We start from the raw sequence: 21,800 nt of genomic DNA, 5'->3' as shown, positions 1-21,800 counted from the left end.
CAGTGCTGATTTAAAACAGCAGGAACACGAACAGTCAATATCAAGCCACTGCCTTGGCCCTCAGTAGCATGTCCCAGCACGCCAGGACACACACGTGGCAAAAGAGCCAGCAAAATCATATGGTCTGAATATTCTCTTCACACCAGTTCATTACCCCTGTGTGCTCTTGGTTCCCTCAGGCTGAAGTCACACAGATACAAACTCATCACGTGAACTCTGGTTTCCCAAGCCCCACAGTTGCTCACAAAGCACAGCAGGCCTCTCGCCCAGCTGCTCTGTCCCTGTGGCTGGCAGCAGGAGCTGACACCTTATTTTGGGTGGGACACAGCCCAGGGTGCTGGGATGCACAGGGAGGGGTAAGGAGAGCGTGTCCATCCCCCCCTGCAGCTCAGCCCCTCAGGAGCCGGGCGGGAAGGGGCACGATGGCAGCTCGGGGCCGTCCCTGGCCAAGCAGCCCCTGGACGCTGGTGCTGCGGAGCAGCCAGTCCATTCCCAGCTCTGGATGCTCTCCCAGCCTTTCCACCCCACGGGAGGGTGCCTCATCCCCTCTCACCAGCCCCTGGGCACAAGTGACTTTGCTGCTGCCTGTCAGGCAGGCAGGAGATGAGACACACAGATCTGCTGTACAGCCCCTCCAACATTCCTAGAAACCCTGCAGCTGAGCAGGGACACGGCGTTTCGGAGCGCTGCAGCAAAGGCTGTTTGTCTCCTTCCCACCTCATTCATCGCTGCAGCTCGATTTATTTGCTGATTGTCAGGAGTGTGAGTAAGTGGTTTCTTAGACACCCTAACAGGAAGCCAGAAGGCGCCTTATGTGAGGACAGATAGAGCAGGATCCTGCAGAAGCAGCAGCACCCTCAGTAACCTGCAGCACCCACTCCTTCTCCCAAAGCACGAGTACATCACTTCCCCAAGGGAGTGATGTGCAAGGCAAGAGAGAGCAGAGGCTGTGGAAAATGACAGGAGTGAGGCACAATCCACAGCAAAAGGGCTGCTGCAGCTCATCACGCAGCTGCACTTCAGCAAAACCCTGAGGAAGAACCAGAGGGTCCACAGCCAGTCTTGAGTAAATTAAAGACAAGACACCCTGAGACTGTGCCCACACCTCTGTCAAGAGCAGCCAGACCTGCACCTGCAGGGCTTTCCCTGGGCACACAGGAAAATCATCAGCTCTCATTCATTCATTACTGCCCTCATCCACAAAAGAGGCAGCTTCAGGGCTCTCAAATCCTAGACAGAATCCTGCTGGGGGGGGAAAAAAGTGGGTCATCTTCATGACAGCTTTTGAAAACAAAACCAATGCTCTATAGCTTTGTAAATATACACACACACACACACACACATATATATATTTATTAAATATGTAACTTCTATATAATATATTTCACATGTGAGTTAAAACCCAGGTGGTTTTAATTACTGAGCTAGCCAAGTATTTACTGCCTCTGAGTCTTTATCTGCTGCATCTCAGTCAAACCTCATAAGGCTGCATCTGAAATCACACTGTGCTAAGAAAACAAATGATTAAAGCAGAGCTAGGGAGTCAGGGGATTAGTCTATTCTGCATGGCCTTGAGCAAGTCATTTTTAGCTCTGAGGGTCTAATCTTATAGTGAGCCTGGGGCAGATGAAACACTCACACACCCACACAAACCACAGTTAGTTTTTTTCTCATCTGAAAAACAGAGATGATAATACATACCTCTCTGAGAAGCATCTTAATCACTAATCTGCATTAAATGCTTGGAAATGTGAAGTATTACAGCGATTAAGTACAAGCCAAATTAAGATTTTGCAATGCTATCAGAGTCAATAAGGTAGAATGACAACACAAGCACCCATTGTATTCAGCTCACAATCATCACTGGAAAAATCCAACACTAGGAAGCTCTAATAGTCTCCTCCCCCCCCTAAGAACCAGCTGTAACTACAAATAGAATACAAAAGATGAGTGACTAAATGAATTAGCCCTGAACTGCATCCTCTGTCTTGTTAAATGCAGGAAGCCCACATAGAGCAGTTTCAAAGGGACTAATGAAGGAGAAAAGCAAGCTCCAGGATCTTAGTCCTTGAACTACCCAGCTTTCAGACAAAAGGTACCAGTTCTGCAAATAAAGGAACAAATCTTGCAGCTGCCGTGATTTAGAAAACATCCCTTAAAATGCAAGACTTGTCCTTCATTAGAGCCATGACAACTTCACTGTCCAAGGAGTACTATTCACTCTATTCAACATTTTGTTGCCTGCCTGCTTTAACAGTAGGTGCAGGTCTGGATTAGATTTACTAGCAGTTGCCACTTTTTACACTAGTTTCCCACTCCATGCATGTATGTACAGTGTATCTCGTAACAGCAAAAGTGTGATTTGCACGAGACAGCTGCATTGCAAGTCTGCATTTTCCTGATTTATAATGTGCTAGAAATGTAGAAGTGGGTTCTCAGCACCCTCTTGTGGAGCTGAGCCGTGGTAACCACCACACCTTAGTAACATTTCACTGCAGTTCAGAACTGCAGAACAGTTACTTCTGCAGTAAAGCCAAAATTGGGAAGTTAAATGTGAATGGCAATACCTGGTAGTTTATTATGGCTTTTACTACCTGACTAAAACCTGTGTCTCACATTAAAAAGCTGTCCAGCTATACACTGGATCTATTGCAATATCTGAACTGTAATACTGTTAGTTCAGTGCTGGCAGAGGATCCCGTTTCTATTAGAACATGCAACTGTGCCTGCAGGTCTAGTCACGATCAAAGCTGTTGTCATTTAGAAAAAAAAATTGCCTGTGGTGGCAGCACCGAATAAGTTCCTTCCAAGAGAAAATAAGATTCTTGCTCTGCTTATAAAGATGCCCATAGCCAGTAGCTCTTCCAGCCCAAAATATCACTGCAATGCTTCTGTCAGGTCTGGGAACAAATGGGAGGCTGACTGCTGCTCCTGGGTAATGTGGTTTTCTGACAAAGTGGTTTTCCTCCCCAAAGTGTGTGCCTGCAGTAAAATGTCCTTTGGAAGAGGACAGAGACAGAAGCAGTCTTTTATTTTGTTTTTGCACACATGTATAAGAAATGGCCAGTGTCCCCCTGTAAGCAGCTGTTTTCCATACAATTTACAGATCACATTAGGTTTTTAAGCCCAACCTGAAGAATTCATCTAAGTCAAGGAAGACTGATACATACAATAAATTGTCCTCATTACACACACCTGTGGTAAGGGCTTGCCTCAACTTAACAGCTCCCAGCAATTTTAACCAAATCCTTAAAGCAGTTGCAGTGCCTGTCTAAATGCACAAGCCAAACCGGCAAACACTACTGATGTTGGCAACACTCACAGTGAATTAGAACATGCACAAGGTTTCTTGAGAGTATCCATCAGATTTTGCTCCTCTAAGGAACCCATAGATGCTAAAATATGCTCAGCATTCCATCCTTCCAGTGGTGGGTTTTATTTTTTTTTTTGCAATGCAATTTTTGCTCCAGATGTACTGAAATTGAAGATATTCTTCCTTACATCACACAGCACTCAGCTCAGCCCTGGGAACACAGGTTGCAGATGGTTGCTACTGCATCCAGCTTCTGCCCTTCCCTTTCACTGCACCCACCCCTGAGAACCTCTACAATCCGAGGGCTCAAACACAAAACACAAAAAGGGTTTAACAAGGATGACCCTCAGTCACCACCCCTAATATCCACCTCAGGGAACGTGCAACTTCAACATATGTAACACTGATAACAAAATACAAATTCCCATCAGTGTGGATTTCTTCCCTTTGGCATTTTAACAAGTTTATGTTTTATGAACAGCAAACGATATATTCCAGAAAAGTCTGTAAGAGATAACAGACTAAAGTTAAGCATCTTAAAAGTGCAGTTTTGAAAAGTGAAATTCACAGACCTCAGCAGGAGCTACAGGGCTTCTGCTCATCAGGAAAATGGATCTAAAAATTAGGAATATTTCAGAAGGCTTGTGTCTATAAATATGATCACACTATTAGGGAAAAAGATGAATTTTTACTCACAAGAATGACGTATCATGGTGACCAGAAAAGCAGAGTAGGGGAGGCTCCTGCTTCCTCGTGGATTCTTTATGGTAATCCTTTCCCTTTGCTAAAGCTGCTGCTCAGAGGAAATAGGAGTAGCTTTGGTAACTGTTATCCCTGTGCACAGCTGACATAATTTGGGACTGGCAGGACATTGATTTTCTATCAAAACCTTAATAGGTCACACATACAAAGCAGATACACCAATTGATTGTTCATCTAAAGCAGAACTCATTTCACACAACGCCACTGCAGCCAATGTGACCTAGAGAGCAACTAAGAAAACCTCTGCTACTGCAGAGCACCATAAAACTTAGCCAAACTGGCAGGGATTATTTAGACCTCTGATGGAATGAATTTAAGGCCACATTTTTAATCATATATTGAACATTACATATCTCATAACGATTTGCTTTTTCCTTATGACTCTTCCCCTTTTGTTTCTGGTCAGACTACCATCATATTGTCACTTCCAATAATTTGAATATGTACATTTTCTAATTTCCAGTCACAGCTTTCCCGATTTTGGTCACTTTTTGGCAGTGAACTCTTCAGAAATGCAGCATCTCAGAACATCAGCTGCAGCAGAACATCAGTGCACCACAGTTTAATTCACTGGCCAATTCAGCATAGAACCAGCCACAACCTGGGGAAGACTGAGAACAGCTAAGCTGTTTCCTTCTCACTTTTAAATGTACTAATATACATACATAGCTTGATGTGGGATTTCTTTTTGTGCAATGTGGAGATTAATTCCCATTTTATGGTGGTAAGAGCACAGCCTAGAAATAGAGGTGTTTAACTCACTTTTCTCTAATGTCAGTGTAAGGCCTGGCATCCTCATCCAATGATGTGCCATACAATAAACAGCTGCTATTGTCAACTGTTTTGTACCTCCTTAACACTATGTAAAACCCCAAATAGATGATGAAAAGCATGTGTATATCTGTATATAAACCCTGACAAGAATACCTGTCCTGAAGAAATGGTTCCTCTCTACCTCACTAACTGTATTTTGAAAACAAACCCCAAAAGGTTAAAAGTATGTTAAAGAACAGTATGCTCTCTGAACAGAATGAAAGAAACCCTCTGCTCTACAAAAAAAAATACTGTATGTTTATTATAATTTAAGAATATGAGCAAGAGGAAAGTATTTATAATAGCTTAAAATCCATGGCAATCTCTCCTGTCTTTGTGTCAAAAGTTATAGCATATGTGATAGCAGTAGGGTCTGACAGAATTTCTGATTCAATAACAGAGCTGAAGAAATAAACAGCTTGCTTGCAGTGGGGATTCCATTCACAGTTTCCCTACAGGAGAGAGTTAAAAGTGAAAGCAGTCAAAATCTACAATATTATTATAATACAGTAACAATGCAGCCAGAGTTCTTGTTCCCAGCTGAGCACACAACGATCAGCAGTTACCATTTACACTGCCATCCACTCCACTACAGAACACGTAACTTGACATACCATCTGCTACACCACACACTGAAGTCACTGACTTAAAAATGGATTTGATCAAAGAATATTGAGATAGAATACTAAAAATATTTACTCCTTCCCCTCCAAATTTTTGCTTTTGTTAAACTGAGACGAGGTTATCTATATGAAAAAACTCTGCTTTGACCTAGCAGATCCTATTTAAATTCTGAATGTGATCCCAAACTAGGGAGCATCTGGATGCAAATCAGACTCTCTCGTTTTAAGGTACATCCCCTGCTCCCCACAAAAACATGAACAGATATTTTTAGTAATTCTGATGACACAGTATTCAGTGTTACAAGGGGTACTACACAAGCCAGCAGAGACTCACTGCCATCCTACAGACTTCGACATAATAAATGAGATTGAAGATCTACCTTTTCATTTGACAGTTGCATCAGTCCTGTACTAACAGAGATATCAGCAGTAAGATGATATTCCATCCACAGAACTGCTCCGTGGCTCTTTCCTTCCCTGGGGAGAGATGCAGGATAAAACCTGTGACTTTACACAATCCTGGCAGCTTAAACACTGCACTACTGTTTAAGTGAGAGCTACAAAAGCATAAACAACTTCCTTCCTTGAAAGAAAGCTGAACAGCTGACTGAGCTGGTAAATGGAGGCAGAAACTTTAAAGTATTTGCAGATATGAAATCTAAAAAAAGGCAAGGAAGAGAACATGTCATAACTACATCTGCTCAGCAGCACAGCCACTTAACCAGCACTGAATAACGTGGCATGAATTACACAGCATACGCTGAGAACTTCCTTTAGAGACCCCAGCTTCTACTGACTCTGAATTTAGAGGAAGTATTTACCACAGGCACTTCAAGTGCCTGCTCCACAAGAAGCAGAGGTCACGCCACTGTGCTGCCTGCAAACACAACTGCTGCAAAAGCACAGAGACCCCACACAGATGGCTCTGGACTCTATGAAAGCTTGGATTTTGTTTAATGAGAAACACAGCATTGTTCGAGCTACGTAAGCCCTAGGTAGTTAAAAAATAAACTTTCTCATTTTTTAATTCCTAACAGCATTTGAGGTTTGAACAGAATTAAGTACAATTCACAGTTATAGTGGAAAGTATCTCAGAAGATGTGGGAAAATATAAAAACTGCCAGGATTATAGTCAGAAGGAAGAATAGCATATACATTAAAAGCTATTAGCACAATAATTTTAAAGCTATTAAACATAATAATTTATTAAATATGGTAATTTGACAAGCCAAGTAGAAGCTTTTTCTGCAAGAATTCAGCAGTAGACAACAAACAAAACATTAAAAACATCCGGGTAATGTTTTATTTTCTCTAAACTATAAACTAATCTATTTAAATTTTAAATCATGGTGAGAACTAGTAAAATGTCATTTTTTTAAACAGAGGCATATTATCTTATCTAATAATATGGTATCACTGTATTATTGTTACAGCCTACTGTGAATACTCACAGGAAGCTTGTGTCAGAGCAACTTCCACATTCTTAGGTCACATTATTAAACAGTGCCAAGTACATTTGCACCAGTTAAGCGTAACACACTTAGAGGAGCTCTAACCTCAACTCCTCTAAAGAGCTTGAATAGGAGGTAAAGAAACAGACAATGACAGGAGTATTTACTGCAGAGAAAACTGACCGTAAGAGCTTTACAGAGCCCTCTGTGCTCAGACAGTGCTGTGGTACAGGCTTTGTGAAGTCAAATGTCAAAACTTCCTGTGGATCTGAGAGTGACTTGCAGGGATATTCCCATAGCGGGTGAGGTTCCGCTTCCTTGGATTCCCTAAAATTCAGAGAATCCTGAAGAAAGGAAGGAATAAAATTAACTGAAAACAACAGAAATGCAAACCCAGAGTATTTAAGCAATAAAGCTGCAAGAGGGCACAACTGCACTTCTTAGGCACAAGGGAGAAAATGTCCTACATGCATAAAAACAAATGCTGTGACTAGGGTCCTCAGCCCTGAAACAGAAATGGGCACTTTCAAAATACAATGCACTGAAATTTTTTTCTCCCTCAAGATGAATTCCACTCTATAATTGTCTGCACTCCTCCACAATTAATCTAGAGCAGAGCTCTAGAAACAATCTCAAACAATGGTGCTCTGCCTAATACACAAGTATTTCAACAGTCACTAAATGCTTTATTAAGACAAACTGAATTTTTGTTTTGCTAAGACTTGTGCTGAAATTATTTTTCTTACTTTAATCATATCATCCATAGTCTGGACATCAAAACCTTCACAGGTGCCACAAGGACTCCGGATTCTCCATAAATCCTATAAAAAACAACAGGATTTTGTTCGATTTTATTAAAGGAAACAGGAAATCTTGAAATAATTTTAGCTGCAGCTTAGACATTCAATAGCAAGCCAGATACTATTGCTAAACCATTACAACTACTGCAAGAATCAGATGATAATTCTAGGAAAAGGGGTTTTTTTAAGTTGGCTAATTCTTTAATTACTGTTTTCAACTCTAAAGAACTTTTCTTACAGTTTCTGTGTGTGGCTTACTTTAGTGCAGGTATGGATTTGCCAAGATCTAATCCTTACAGCCCCTCTACTTTCACTATCCAGCACAGGTAAGTGCTCCCAGTAGTATCAAACATCTCACAGCCTAGCAGAGAACCACACTTCCCTTTAGCCCCACAAAGTGGAGTGGGATCATTTTAGCCACTTCGTACCACGCTTCTCACTGACTTTAAAAACCCACTGGACACTGACTCAGTTCAACATTTGCCTCTTCTTAGACCTCATTAATGGTCTCTTACTAGAACACAAACACTCATTAGCTGTGGATATATACATTTTATTACCTGTCCATTGTCACACTTAATCTGAGATGCTCCTGCTTTACAAGCTGGCAGCAGGACTGCTGTACATTTAAACAAATACTGTTATAATTTTCATGCCTGACTACAGCATGAACTAGAGTGACTTTCAAGAGTCTCTGAATGGTACACCCAGAACTACCAAAACACACAGGCTGCTGCTGTCCTAAATGCTCTGCTCCCTAAATGCAATTTTGGATGAAACTGAAGTAATTCCATCAGTTTCTTTCTCCTGGATTCAGGTTTTGCTAATTGCTTAACCATGATGACATATCCATCCTGAGAGGACAGAACAACCTACAGAACAGGTTCTGCAGAAGACCTTGCAACACTGCGTCTGTTCCCTCCGTCTAACCAAGAACTGGCAAATGCAGAGGTTATTTTTAAAATCCCACTGATTCCAGTCTTTTAATCTAGATTCACCACTGAAAAAAGATAATGTAAAATTAAAGCAATAGCTTTGGGGTGGCCTACTGGAACAAAACACAAGTTAAATATTCTACCAAAAATTTTATGTGGAATCATCTCTGAACAAACCCTGTATATGAAAGTGTAAAACTGAGGCTTAGGTGATGTTACTCTACATTCTGCTGATTGCTGAATAATCTTCAGTCATTACTCTGCATGCTTTGGTTTCCTCATCCAGAACATGAAGAGAAAAATGCTTACTTCCTTAGAAAATGCTCTGAGCTCTAGAGAATTAAAGCCTCTAGATAAGAGAGCATGGAATTAAAATTTACTGCTTATTTCAATCTGATTACTGCTGATTACTTTAAATATCTGCTCCGTGTTACAGGATTCAGATTTACATTATTTACTCAGTATATATTTAAACTCTGTACATTTTTGCAGAAAACTGAAAAAATGCGCATCACAGTTGATTAGTCCCAGAGGGGAAAAAGAACAAACCTATTTTCACATGCACAAATCAAAGGCAGAAGTAAGAGAACAAGGTAAAAGAGCATTCGAATAAAGAAACTGTTAAGGGGGAGAAGGCTCAGACACAAAAACTACACAGCTGGTGAGCCAGAGGGGAGAAAAAGCTCCAAGAAAGACCTGGCATTTTTAACAGATAAACTGAAGGCTGTGTTGAGGTGAAAATTCGTTAGGTTATAGGCGTTTTTATTTAAAGTATGTACATTTATTTACACAATGCCAGACTTCAGAGCTCCCTCACTTAAGCTACTGGACTTTGCATATTAATGATGAAAGTACTTAATTTCTATTTTCATGGTAGGTAAGTGCTTCACAATCTTTTGTTACAAAGTCCTCAATAAATGAAAAAAACTACGTTTATAACTTTGTACAATATCTGAAAGATGACTTTTCAAAGCATTTTTAAGATGTGCCCACATTCAGAACTGTGCACAGCCTTAGGCAGTTAAAAAAAAAATCCACGTGCAATTAGGAATCTTGCCTACAGTCTTACAAAGCCTCATTTCAAAACCTGATACGTTGCGGAGTATCTACTTTATACATATATTTATATATTATATATACAACAAAATATCTAATTTTATAAATAACTACAAGTGTCACATGCCTCACCAATCTCTTATCTAAATAAATATCTTAAAATATGTAGCCCTTTCATTTTAAATGGCAAAATTACTTGAGCTGATTTGCTGACAAGAGATGGCTGAAACAGCAATTCACCCTTCAAGATAACATTCTTCCCTCAGGAGGTAAGTACAGAACATATTGGACAGCATTAAGGTGCAATAAAGCTGTAGAGTACTCAGTTTCAGGTAGATTTATGTAAGTATCTGACCAATCTCACCTGGAACTCCACAATCATCATATGCAAAGAAGCAGACTGAGGCAGGACTGTGACATTGCTGGCAAGGTGAGTGCTCACAGCTGTCCTGGCATACCAGAAATACAGGTTATGCCACGGCAACAGACTTGTCGTGAAAAACGGCTCTCCCACAAGGACAGAAATCTTGGCAAAGAAGGGAAGAGATAAAAAGCTTTATAATAAAGAACAACAACTCACAACACGGGCTCTTTAGGTTGTTTAGGTTTTCCAATAGCTGCCAGTGCAATATATTAAGTGAAATCATCTAGATAAAACTCCTGCTCCCCAGGGATTTAAATACTGTACACTGCACATACAACATACTGGACATTGTTCTGTGGGTTTAGTTACCACATTTTATATGGAATTTTCCCAGAACAAAGTTTGTGAGAAAATACTGCAGTTTGAGTTTGGAAGGCTTTGTAATGAGTTCTAGAATTCTGAAGTATGTTATTACTTCCAAACAGGTTGCAATCTTCTTGAGTGGCCTGTGACAGAGCTATGGCCTTGTAGAACCAGTTAAGCTGCCTTAACTATTGGGGCAATCAATTATGCAGCAAGGAAAGTCATACCCTTCAAAAACAAATCAAAACCCTCCCACAGTCTTTACTCTCCTTTAGTTTTAGTAGCACATGGTGTCAATCATTTACTCATTACATTTTATATAATTTGGGGTATAACAGAGTTCACTGTGGTTACAATTGTTTTTTATCTTCTGCTCCTTACCAGCCCCTGAAATTCAGTATAATGGACAACTTTATGTAACATACCTTTTTATCTTCCAAATGAGAAGGCTTCAGTAACTCAGGACGTGCTTCTATTATTTTAATTTTATCTTCAAGATGATTTGCTTTAAAAAACTAAAATCAAAAAGTAACACGCTGACTATATCGAAAGCCACAGTTGAGACCAAATTAATAATTTTATCGAAAATAAATTAGAAAAAAACCCTCAGCAGACAAATTTTATCAAAACTGCCTGCCATAACTCATGACAAGGGTAGAAATCCATTCTTGAAGGCTGCATGCACCAAGAACCAATGTGTCACACTCATGGAGCTGAAGTACATGTCCTCAGTATTCTTTAAATTATCTATATAAAAAGGCAGATAACACATAAGTCGCCTCACCTCGATTCATTTGCAATTTGAAGCATATGAGAAGGATAATTAAGAAAGGTAAGAATCTCTTCACCTGTGAATACACTGCATATTTGGCTTTTCTTTGAGACCAGGTTTGAGTCCTCCCTTGCCCACCATTCCTGGTTCTGCACTTCTGGGCCAAAGGCTGAGCCAGATCTCTTTCAAATACAATGTGTCCACTGAAGGAGCCACAGCCCAAGGATGACTCCAGGAAGCTGCTTCCAGCCCCTTACGCACCCGCTGCCTCTGCTGAACAGGCTCCACTCCACCGGCAGAGCCTCCTGTGCCCTTCCCAAGGCAGAGCAGACAGCAGAGCAGGCACTCCCAACCTGCCTCACTGCAAACAGAACTGCTGGATGCTGCTTGCCAGGTGAGACTGGTGCAAACTTTGGGATGCTCTCACTAATGCTCAGAAATAACAGCCTGGCTTTAACCACCAAAGCAAGGGCAGCAGCAGAGCAGCAGCTCAAGCAGACAAACCAAGGAGAGATCCAGCTTTAATAGAAAATGGAGAATACTCACTTTTTCCATGACAGAACAGGACACACCAGAGTTTTCTAACGTAAACACCTAATGAAAATACACAGCTAGTCAAACTAACTTTATAATTCTTAATTAAAAGAATACGTAACTGAAGAATGAAGGAACACTTTGATGCTCTAGTGAGCACAGTTCGTAAGAACCATGCATCTATTCCAGAGCCCACTATAATGAACCTTTTTAACAACAAAACACTCCCTAAAACTACAGGCTAAATAATTCTGTTTTCACAGCTATACAAGAAAGGAAAAAAAAACCCAACCCAAGAGAATGCAAATATTTATTTTCCACTTTTAAACTGCACACAGCCTATTAACATTTGTTCTAAGCCTTCATTTCCTCATGAACAAATGCAAGCATATTACCAGTGTGCCAAACTGTAAATACTGCTTAACGTGACCTGACTGTATCAGCTGGAAAGTGCTCAGAAGCCTCTTGCAGTAAAAAAAAAAAAATCGTTTTTATCCAAAATTGATGAATTGTTAGGCAATATGCTACATTCCTCAAGATTATATGACATTACACATTCCCAGATATTCAGTTCAACTCGAACAGATTTTCGTTTTAAGAGGTCCCCATCAAGGAGGTCATTTATATATGTGAGACAGCCAGGCAGCTCTCAGTTACACAGACCCAGTACTCTTACTGCTTCCTACCTGGCTCTTAGAGATCTTTCACTCAAGACTAAGTAATAAATGTAATTATGGAATTGCAAACATAAAATAAAGATATCTTGCTAGATACTTAGGCCCATAGAAAGAGTGTTTCCAACAGACAAGATTCAAGATGGTAAACAGGAAGCAGTGGGGAATGAGGAACAGCACTTTCCCTCTAAACTACACACTGGTAAATGTCAAATCTGGTAATTATTATCTTCCTAGACTTCAGCTTGACCAGAGATGAATTTAACCTCCCCTTCAACACAGTGTGAGCCTATTCCTCACTTGTCCCTGAAGAGGCACTGCAAATAGTTTAATAAAGAGCTGGAAATGAACTATGTGAGAGAAAAATACCAAGCTATAATGCAAAGATCTGAAAAACAGGACAAAGTACCTGCTTTGCTCCAAGATAGTGAGCCAGCACAGACAGCAGACTGCCATCACTGATACAAAGGCAAACACTATCTGTTTTCAGAACCTAGAGAAAACAAATAGTCATTGTTATTCTTATTCTAGAAGGAAAAGTTTTCCACACTTTCACATCAAATAATGGTAAAAAAATTCTCATGTAATGCGCTTGGCTTAGGTCTCAAAAAGTTTGCTCAAAAATGTATTGGATGTCTTTATTCAACTACCAATACTATATCTAACAAACACACAGAGCTGCTACAAATTCTATGCAAAAATGGCTGCTTACCATTTAAGAATTTAATACTAAAGTTTTCAAGACAAGAGTATAACTTCCATCTGCTGATGGAAGAAAAATACGCTGTGTGAGCAAAGTCCTTTGCAGGGGAAAAACAAATTCCACAAATAATTACTGCAAATAAACCAGTATGTGCATCCATCAGAGAAGCCAATAAAACCTGCAGGCAACAAGCACTCACTTTCCTCAAGGACTTGATGTATTGGCGTGTTCGGTTCTGATCATTCAGCTCCCCAAAGCGGGGCCTGTTCCAGAGCAGATGAGCACGACACCGACAGACAGGACTCTCCACACGAACATCTGCTTTATGCTCCTCTCCATCTGCTTTATTCTCCCCTTCTCTGTAAAGAAATTCAATGTAGGATCACTACAGCATCAGTAACACGTTTTTGCAAACAGGCACATTTATGCGTTTTGGCTGATATGCACAGTAATGAATACAAACTCTGCTGTCACTTCTTAGAAGTTACTGGCTCTCCAGAGACATTTCTGTAACCTGCACTGCCAAATGAAGAGAGGTCAAAAAGAATTTTCACCTTCTTTTACAGACAAAATCAAGAGCCATCCCCTACTTTCCCACTAACTGTGATGGTTAGGTACTTTGGGCTTTGCCCTTTCAGCAAAGTTACTTGCTTGGATTTTGGATTCCTAAAAAAGGCACAGCAAAATCTGACATTTTAAAGCTAGCATCGGTTTTAAAAATGTTTGCTGCTATTGCCATAACAACCAACATGACTAGGCTCTTTTTATCTGAGCAAAAGGCAGTAATCTCCAAAAGACAGTGCTGACAAGGAAAACAGAAAATAGAATGGCAATTATTTCATTTTACCTGCATGCCACTTCAGCTGTGCTGTATTTTAGGATTCCCAGGAATCAACCATGAATGTTTTATGCTGCTTTGTCAGAGAATGCAACCAGGTATGAGGCAGGAGCTTGCAGTCCAACTGAGTTTTTATGAATAATGTGTATTTTCCACCTGTGCATTGCCCATGAAGCAGCCTTTAATATTTTTCTACTCTTTAGGTTCTTAACTTGCTCTTCTACAAAAGGAGATGCTCAAAGAGTAGCAAATACTCCAGCTCGGAGTAAGACAGCAGCCTTTTTCACACACAGATTGTTACCTGGCTTTCTGCAGGTTGTACCACACAGAGTACTCGTCACGACAAGCAGTCAGGTACAGCTTCTCACCCTGCAGAACTGGCTCCTCACGTGGAAGAAAGTAAACACACTGCATCCAGTGATCTCTCCACTGAAAAGGGTTGATACACAAAACCTTAGGAATTCACTCATAAATAGCAAATGGAAAGTGAACAAATAGTAGGAAATCAATTAGGAAGAATGGGCATAACTTTGAAAATGCATGATTGATTTAAAGAATCTTGTTCAAGTTAGCAAGGCTGAATAAAGACCAATACCCCATACTGAATAATGTTCATTTTTGCAACAGTATAAGCCCGAGGCCATTGGCTTGCTCACTGGCCAAGCTTCTACTTCAACCAAATGAAAAACAACCCCAAACTGCTTTGCATTTATTAATGCTGTTTCATCTCCAAAGTTCACTTGTGTTAGAAACTTGTATTGAACTGCTGACAGCCTCATGCACCTAGAATTGTCACTTAGTGCCACTCTGATCACAGCACAACTATTTTGTGTTTCAAAAAGCTGGGTTTTGCACTGCAAATATCCTATGCTGATCAGTCATTCTAAGCTGACTGAACACCTCCAATTTGATAATTTCAAATTTTGTTCTCAAACATGCTAAGTGTAGACAATCAATCCTTTTGTAACTTCCTTTTGACTAAGTTCATCCTGCTGGTAAATACATTCACACAAAACAACAGGAATTTGACTTAATAGTGATAGTATTTCTGTAACAATTCATATCAATCCAGCACCAGCCTCTTTTTAATGAGAGTATAAATATACTACCATAAATATAACACTTATTTGAAAATTTAATAGAAGAACTACAGGGAAGCAAACCGCAGACTAATATTTTAACCAGGGATAGAGACTAGTTAAGGAAAAAGATATGGAAATCTTTATTTCTTGAACATAAAAGAAATAACAACATCTGGAAGACAGCTTCAGTCTTCAAGCTTTACATGAAAGATTACTCTTAACATTTAACATTAAAAAAAACCTAAAATGGACACACATCACGGCAAAAATTTCTACAATTTGCTCATTTAGCATCTTCCAAACCGTTAAATATTAGCAAAGTTCCCCAGCAATTTAAGGCAGAGCTGCTTTAACCCCCCAGAACTCCAAAGAGCTGCTCAGCCATCTGACAATGGGATCTGAAGGCTCAGTATTTTACCTGCAAAGCAGAAGTGGGTTTTACCCAGTAGGGAGCCATTGTGCAATTTATCATCCCAGAGGGGTCCATGTCAATATCCCACCAGGAAAGCACAATTTGTGCCTTGCCAGATTTCACAGGCTCCAGCTGCACTCTATAGTAGGTAGAAGCACTCTGTACTGGCTTACTGAAATCCACACTGCAGGAAAGCATGAAAATTGTAAAAAGAAATGACAGAAGAAAATTGTAAAAAGAGAATTCTTCAAAAATTCTCACCAGTCTCTTAAGCTGAATGCAGTTTATATGAAAGGCACAACAGGATAACTTTGTTTTGAACAAAACAATGTCTCCCTTACCTGAACATTGTCACCACATCACTGAGGATACTGAAGTCACTTGAAGGCATCTGGTTCAGTTGGATATCACAAACAGAAGGAACACCTGGACAGTTCTCCATTTCTGACGGTGGAACAAGAATTTTTTCACCATCCTCTGCTTCAACATGAACAGGAAACAGTTTCTTCCAGGACCACATTCTTCTGGATTCCACTAACTGGACATACACTCTTGCCCTGTGAGGCACTGCCTCACATCCTTCCTGAGTGTTCAAAACAAGGGTAAACACACTCAACAAGTCTGACTTATTAACATCAGTGAGAATTAAATCAATTGAAATGTAAACCCATTTAAAGAAAAGTTGGACTGGGAGCTCTGAAATCTGAAATACAAGTTATTTTAGAAACTTTTGTAACATCAGAGCCATTTGTCTCTCTGCGAAACAGAATACATGTATCCATCCTGTTCAGTGTGGTTCAGCAAGGCCAGATCACTTCATTAACCATTCAACATTATCAGTTTACTAGCCTCAGTGAAACTTGCATTTCCATTCTTGTTCCGAAATAAGAGATCTAGCCTGAGCTTCTCAAGGCAGAAAACTACTAAACTATCAACAATAAAAGGGAATTGCTGATTGCAATGAGAAAAATAATGGCTCAAATATTTATGCAAGGACAACTCTGTATCCACGTTTAAAGAGCGGAAAACATACAAGTTGTCGTAAAAATCCCACCATGAAATAAGAGCCAAGCATGTCCAAAACAATACTTTTACAGAAAAAGAGGCTAATTTCAATTTAGAGTTCAATATGGAGAGCAGTACAAAATTAAGGAGTGCTACTGTCTTTATGTGGTGTCTTTTAAACTGATGAATGGAAACCTGGAAACCTAAATAAAGTTCTGCCATCCACATTTTAATGAAGAGAAAATATTAGAAAACATAAAAGAGAAAGCCCTAAAATTTATACCCATAGATTTTAAGTCCAAAAAAAGAGATATTGTTTAAATACAGCATTTAAAATGTTTTCACATGTAAAATGCATATAGAGTAGTAAGAGCACAATAGGAAAAAAGAAACAACCAAAAATGAACCAACGCCTGGGAGGTGAAGCTCATCAAATTTAGAATTTTTTAAAACATCTTGGGACAAAGTTGTTATTAAGGAGATCTTCAGATCAGAACTGGATGCCTTTCTGAAAGACATTTGTTAACCAGCAAGTTATTGGTTTCAACACAAAGCACCTAGGTGTAATTTCAGAGCCTGTGATTTACAATATGAACTCAAATAGCTTTATTCTAGGAATGAAATTATTCTAGTAAAATATTGACTGAATAAGGAACTAGCAGAGCTGATGGTGTATTTACCAAGGGATACAGAAGCCTAAATTCTGTATAATCTCTATCCTACTTCAAAAAAAGGCAGAAGAATTTCTCTACTGATAGATGTGACACACTTCCTATTTTCTTACCTGTACAAGATATTTGTGTGCATGCTCATAGGTTGGTAAAGCTCCTTCTCCAATCAGCTCTGTATCAAATAATTCTGTTACCAGGATGTTTGCCCGACACTGCATATCTCCATCTAAAAGACACAAATTAATACTGTAATGCTAAATCTTTATCTAAGTCTTTCAAGAAGATGCTGTCCTGAATACACAAGTAATCAAAAAACTTACTTCTGTTAGAGAGTCTGCTGAAGACTGGAAATTATTTTCCATTTGAAATACAATGGTACTGAGATATTACTAGAACACTTTTTTTCAAAGTAGATTCCCAGTGCTGCTTTCTAGAATGTGGAGTATCATAGAATCCTTAAGGTTGGAGAAGACCTTTAAGATCAAGTCCAACCACTAACCCAGCACCATCACCACGTTCACCACCAAACCAAGTCCTCAAGTGCCATATCCACATGTTTTTGAACACTTCCAGGGATGGTGACTCCACCCTTTCCCTAGGCAGCCTTTTCAATGCTTTACAACCCTTTCTGTGAAAAAAAAAATATTCCTAATCTCCAATCCAAACCCTTCCTGGCACAACTTGAGGCATATCCTGTCATCCTGTCACTTGTCACCTGGGAGAAGAGGCCAACCATCACCTGACTACAACCTCCTTTCAGGCAGTTGTAGAGATAAGGTCTCCCATGAGCCTCCTCTTCTCCAAACTGAACCCTCCCGGCTCCCTCACTGTTCTCAAAGCCCTTGTTTTAATTAAAAAATATATAAGAAATAAGATTAAGACATATTCCTCTGTGGTTTTCAGGTACTTGTCAATTTTTTTAAGCCTAGCCTATTTTCCTCACCTGGGCCAACTGTGACTTCAGTGGAATGCTTGTTGATTATTTTGATCTTGTCTGAAAAACCATTTTTCTCCACTATCTTCACAGCAGCATTAGCCATAGGCTTAAACACCTGTGAACAGCAAGAGTATAACAAAATGCCCCTCAAGTCAGCTTTCAAACATGGAAGGGCACCAACACAAAATGCAATATATTTAGTTTTGAAAAAAAATAACATCTTCTGTATCTTTTCCTATGTTTGAAGTTCACTACTATGAAACAAGTAAACAAGCCTCACTTGAAAAATTCAAAGCTCCACTGGTAATCAGCTGCCTCCAAAAGCTACTCCAATTTAACTTTTGAAACACAAGAATACACATTAATATTGTAGCATTTACGTTAAACTCATTTCTTTGTTAAAATAAAGATATATATATACATACATCAACAGAAGCCCCTGAAGACTTACATGTGATCATGACATGTCAATGAAACCAAAACAACCAGCACTGAAATAGTCACTGAAGTATGCCAAAAACCTGCTGCATTAACAGTGTAATTGTGAAGAGAATTTCTGTTTCATTCAAAACAAAAGTAACAGAGATAACATATTAACATAGCCTGAAAATAAGAGCAGCATAAAGAACATGTTGAACATGTGCAACCCCTAAGAAACGCTCACCTCAATGGCATAGCAGAAATCTGCCCCAGCTGAAGCTGCCATCATGGACAGGAGTCCTGTGCCAGTCCCTATGTCCAGCACAATTGCTTTCTCACCTCTCTCTTTTACTCTGCTTACTGCAGCACGAATACCTTGGTAGTATTTCACATTCTGTGGAAAAGAAAAAAAAAATCAGCAACCTTTCATCCATTTATGGTTTTAATTTTTGCGTAGAAATCTTACATTCTTTGATTGTGAGTTTATAACCAGAAAAAGGCCTACAGATACTCTTTATGCCAAACAATCACATCAAAACCATCTTCAGCAATAACAACTGTATCTGGCAGGATCAGTCTGTTTAAAGTACATCAATATTTATCACAATGTTCATATTACCATTGGTCAATCAGCTATTCATAACATATGTATGATTTCTAAATGTGATGTATTTTCCTGAGCAAATAATAATCAGATCCATGGGAGGTCCTACAGGTTTTCTGATTCATTTTACCCCGCAGGACCACTCAAATTGTCATATTCTCCCTGAGGCAGTACAAGAGCTAAAATATCTTGGTTTAGATTCTTCTCTTCATCTACCAAAAAAGGTTCATGCAGGAGAATTAACCAGTAGATCCTGGGTTTTGGTTACAGGCCATTAAATGGAGCTACAAGCACACCAGCATCAACAGCAGGAAAAAAACAAATGCTGTCAGGCACTAGATACAGATTGATATATATGCTTATATTTCCTTTGTAACAACCTACTGTAAGACATTCCTTACTAAATGATTTATCAAGCCTCTCCAAAGAATACACAATCTTTGAACATTACACATTTGGAAAGCCTGCTAGATCCCTTTCTGAACAATTCTGGTCAACAACTTTGATATATGTAATTCCAGTAGTTGTTTTAATCACTCAGACACAACCTGCTGCCTCTACACAGCTTATTAAATGCCTGATCCCACTGACATGTTTTAATTCAATATGAATTCAAGACTCATCGTGGAAGCACCACAAAAATCCTTCAAAACGTTATTGATGGATGGTTGACTTAATGGCTAGAGGAAAATGAACATTTGAACTATTCACTCCAGACTTCATCATGCCTGTACATGTGGTAGAAATACCACAGAAGAACAGACTTTACTTACATTCCTATAAAAACTAAGAAACCCAGCTTCACTTCTACAGCCTTTGAAATTTCCATCTAATGAGCTCTCTGTCAAAAATGTTAAACACAGAACAGCAAAATCAGCTACTGAATATAAAAATGCTCTGCAGTAAACAATAGAACACTAAAGTCAGATGTAAGAAGGCATCTGTTGATCTAAGGTCTGGTACCATAGAGAGTACAAAAATGTGATCATTTATAATCTCTCAGAGAAACCCATATAATCACACAGTGACAGCTATTCAGGAGAAATGCAACGGCTCTTTTCCCACCATTCAAAAGGGTTTTGCTTCTATACTCACTCTGTCCTTATCGTGAAGCATATCAGCATAGCGTGACCTGCAATTAAAAATATTCCAATTAAAATACTCCATTCTGCAAAGCAACTGGTCCCCGTGGCCCATAAATGCCCAAACAACTGACACACTCCTGGAGGACCTAAAGTGTTCCTCAAATCTAAGGAATAATTCAATTTCAGTGATCTGGCCATCAGCATATAAATCAACTCCTGAACCGCTGGCACAAATCCCCTCCACAGCGATGGACCCAGGTACAGACCTATGGACAAACAGCTCTGAGGTAGCACCTGAGACAGATGGAGAGTCATACAGAGCAATGAAAGGCAGACTGCTTTTTACCAAGACTTAAACTTCTTTGGTTCCCATTTCTTCACGGGTTGCAGTACCCAAAAATACCCCCAAAATTTACCTTCCCACCTACTCTGGCTATTACACTAAGCTCTTTAAAAGCTAGAACAGGAACAGACAACTGGCAGTTACATGTGGCACTGGCACTTAAAAAATTTAGTCAATGCATTTTGTCCCAACTCAGTCACTGTAGGATCAGCCCCACAGAAAACATTTTAAAAAATTTAGAAGGAAACTACTTAAGAGATTGGTTTACAAAATTCTCCATTGACAGCTCTGCCCTGTACACCACTGGGCACATTTACTGACATTTAGACTATTCTACAGTCTGCTCACTTTATGCCCTTCGAACTTCTACAAAGACCCTCCCAAACTGCCATTTAAAAAAGGCTGGATTTGCTCATTTTTCATTGTCCTTTAATGAACAAGCTATGTTTCTAAGCATACCTTGCAATCTCCTGGTGGTAGTCATAGTCCTCACCCTCTTCTAACCACTCCATCGAACCAGTGGTTGGATTGGCTCTTCCACAAAAGGTCTTCATGATGAATCTCAATTTGTATTGTATTATTTATGTATTGTATGCAGCTTCGCTTTCACTTCGATATTATGCACCAAATATCGGCTGTGAGAAAAACCCAAAACAACCATAAAACTTTTAGTAAACACAACAGTTATGTACAAGAACAGTTAGTTCTTGTACATTTCCCCCACTACAACTGCCTAGGCCAGAAGTACTGCTGACCACTTTATGCTTTTTTCATAAGGACGTTTAAAAACTAAAATCTGTCACCTAGTCCTAGACTGAAAGGAGACCCTGACGTTCATCTAGGTGCAAGCCCTAGAACTCAGCGCAGAAAATAAACCAAGACAGCAGTGAATCCTCATGGAAGAACATCCCGAGAGTGAGCAGGTCGGGCCGGCGGCGGCCCCTGTCCCTGAGTCCCCACAGCCCGCAAACCCCGCGCCGGGACCGCCACAGGCCTCAGGAACGAGCTGCGATGGGGCACGGCCACAACGTTCTCCGCCATCCCCTGCCCGGACCAGCGGGGCGGGCCCGAGGAGCCGCGGGCTCGGCCCTCCTCACAGCCCCAGGCCGCAGCTCCGCAAGCCGCGCGTGCCTACCCCGGACACCGCGCGTGCCCTTCCGAGCACGCCGGGCCCTCCCCGCCGCCGCGGCCGCTCCCGATGCCGCTCCCGCTCCGCCGGCCCGGCGAGCCCCGCGCTGGG

At 40.2% G+C, this 21,800-nt stretch overlaps 1 protein-coding gene across 2 annotated transcripts; it reads right to left on the bottom strand.

The window, feature by feature from the left end:
• Window positions 1–5,125: 5,125 nt before the first annotated feature.
• On the bottom strand, window positions 5,126–21,792 carry PRMT7 (protein arginine methyltransferase 7). Of its 2 annotated transcripts, none has more exons than XM_040075059.1 (18): window positions 21,696–21,792; window positions 21,020–21,195; window positions 20,228–20,264; window positions 18,773–18,922; window positions 18,115–18,223; window positions 17,285–17,397; window positions 15,837–16,078; window positions 15,502–15,679; window positions 14,303–14,430; window positions 13,363–13,522; window positions 12,870–12,953; window positions 11,799–11,846; window positions 10,906–10,995; window positions 10,118–10,279; window positions 7,709–7,783; window positions 7,146–7,306; window positions 5,892–5,988; window positions 5,126–5,340 (listed from the first exon to the last, which is right to left on the bottom strand). In XM_040075059.1, exons 2-18 carry the CDS (start codon window positions 21,112–21,114, stop codon window positions 5,185–5,187), a joined length of 2,085 nt encoding a protein of 694 aa, XP_039930993.1. In that variant the 5' UTR covers window positions 21,115–21,195; window positions 21,696–21,792; the 3' UTR covers window positions 5,126–5,184. The 2 variants fall into 2 exon arrangements, with proteins under 2 accessions (XP_039930993.1, XP_039930994.1); XM_040075060.2 differs by lacking the exon at window positions 21,696–21,792 and adding an exon at window positions 21,364–21,572.
• Window positions 21,793–21,800: the final 8 nt, after the last annotated feature.

The sequence above is a fragment of the Hirundo rustica genome, chromosome 11 (genome assembly GCF_015227805.2).
Source record: "Hirundo rustica isolate bHirRus1 chromosome 11, bHirRus1.pri.v3, whole genome shotgun sequence".
Lineage (NCBI taxonomy): Eukaryota > Metazoa > Chordata > Aves > Passeriformes > Hirundinidae > Hirundo > Hirundo rustica.
This window is presented reverse-complemented; position numbering and strand designations above follow the sequence as displayed.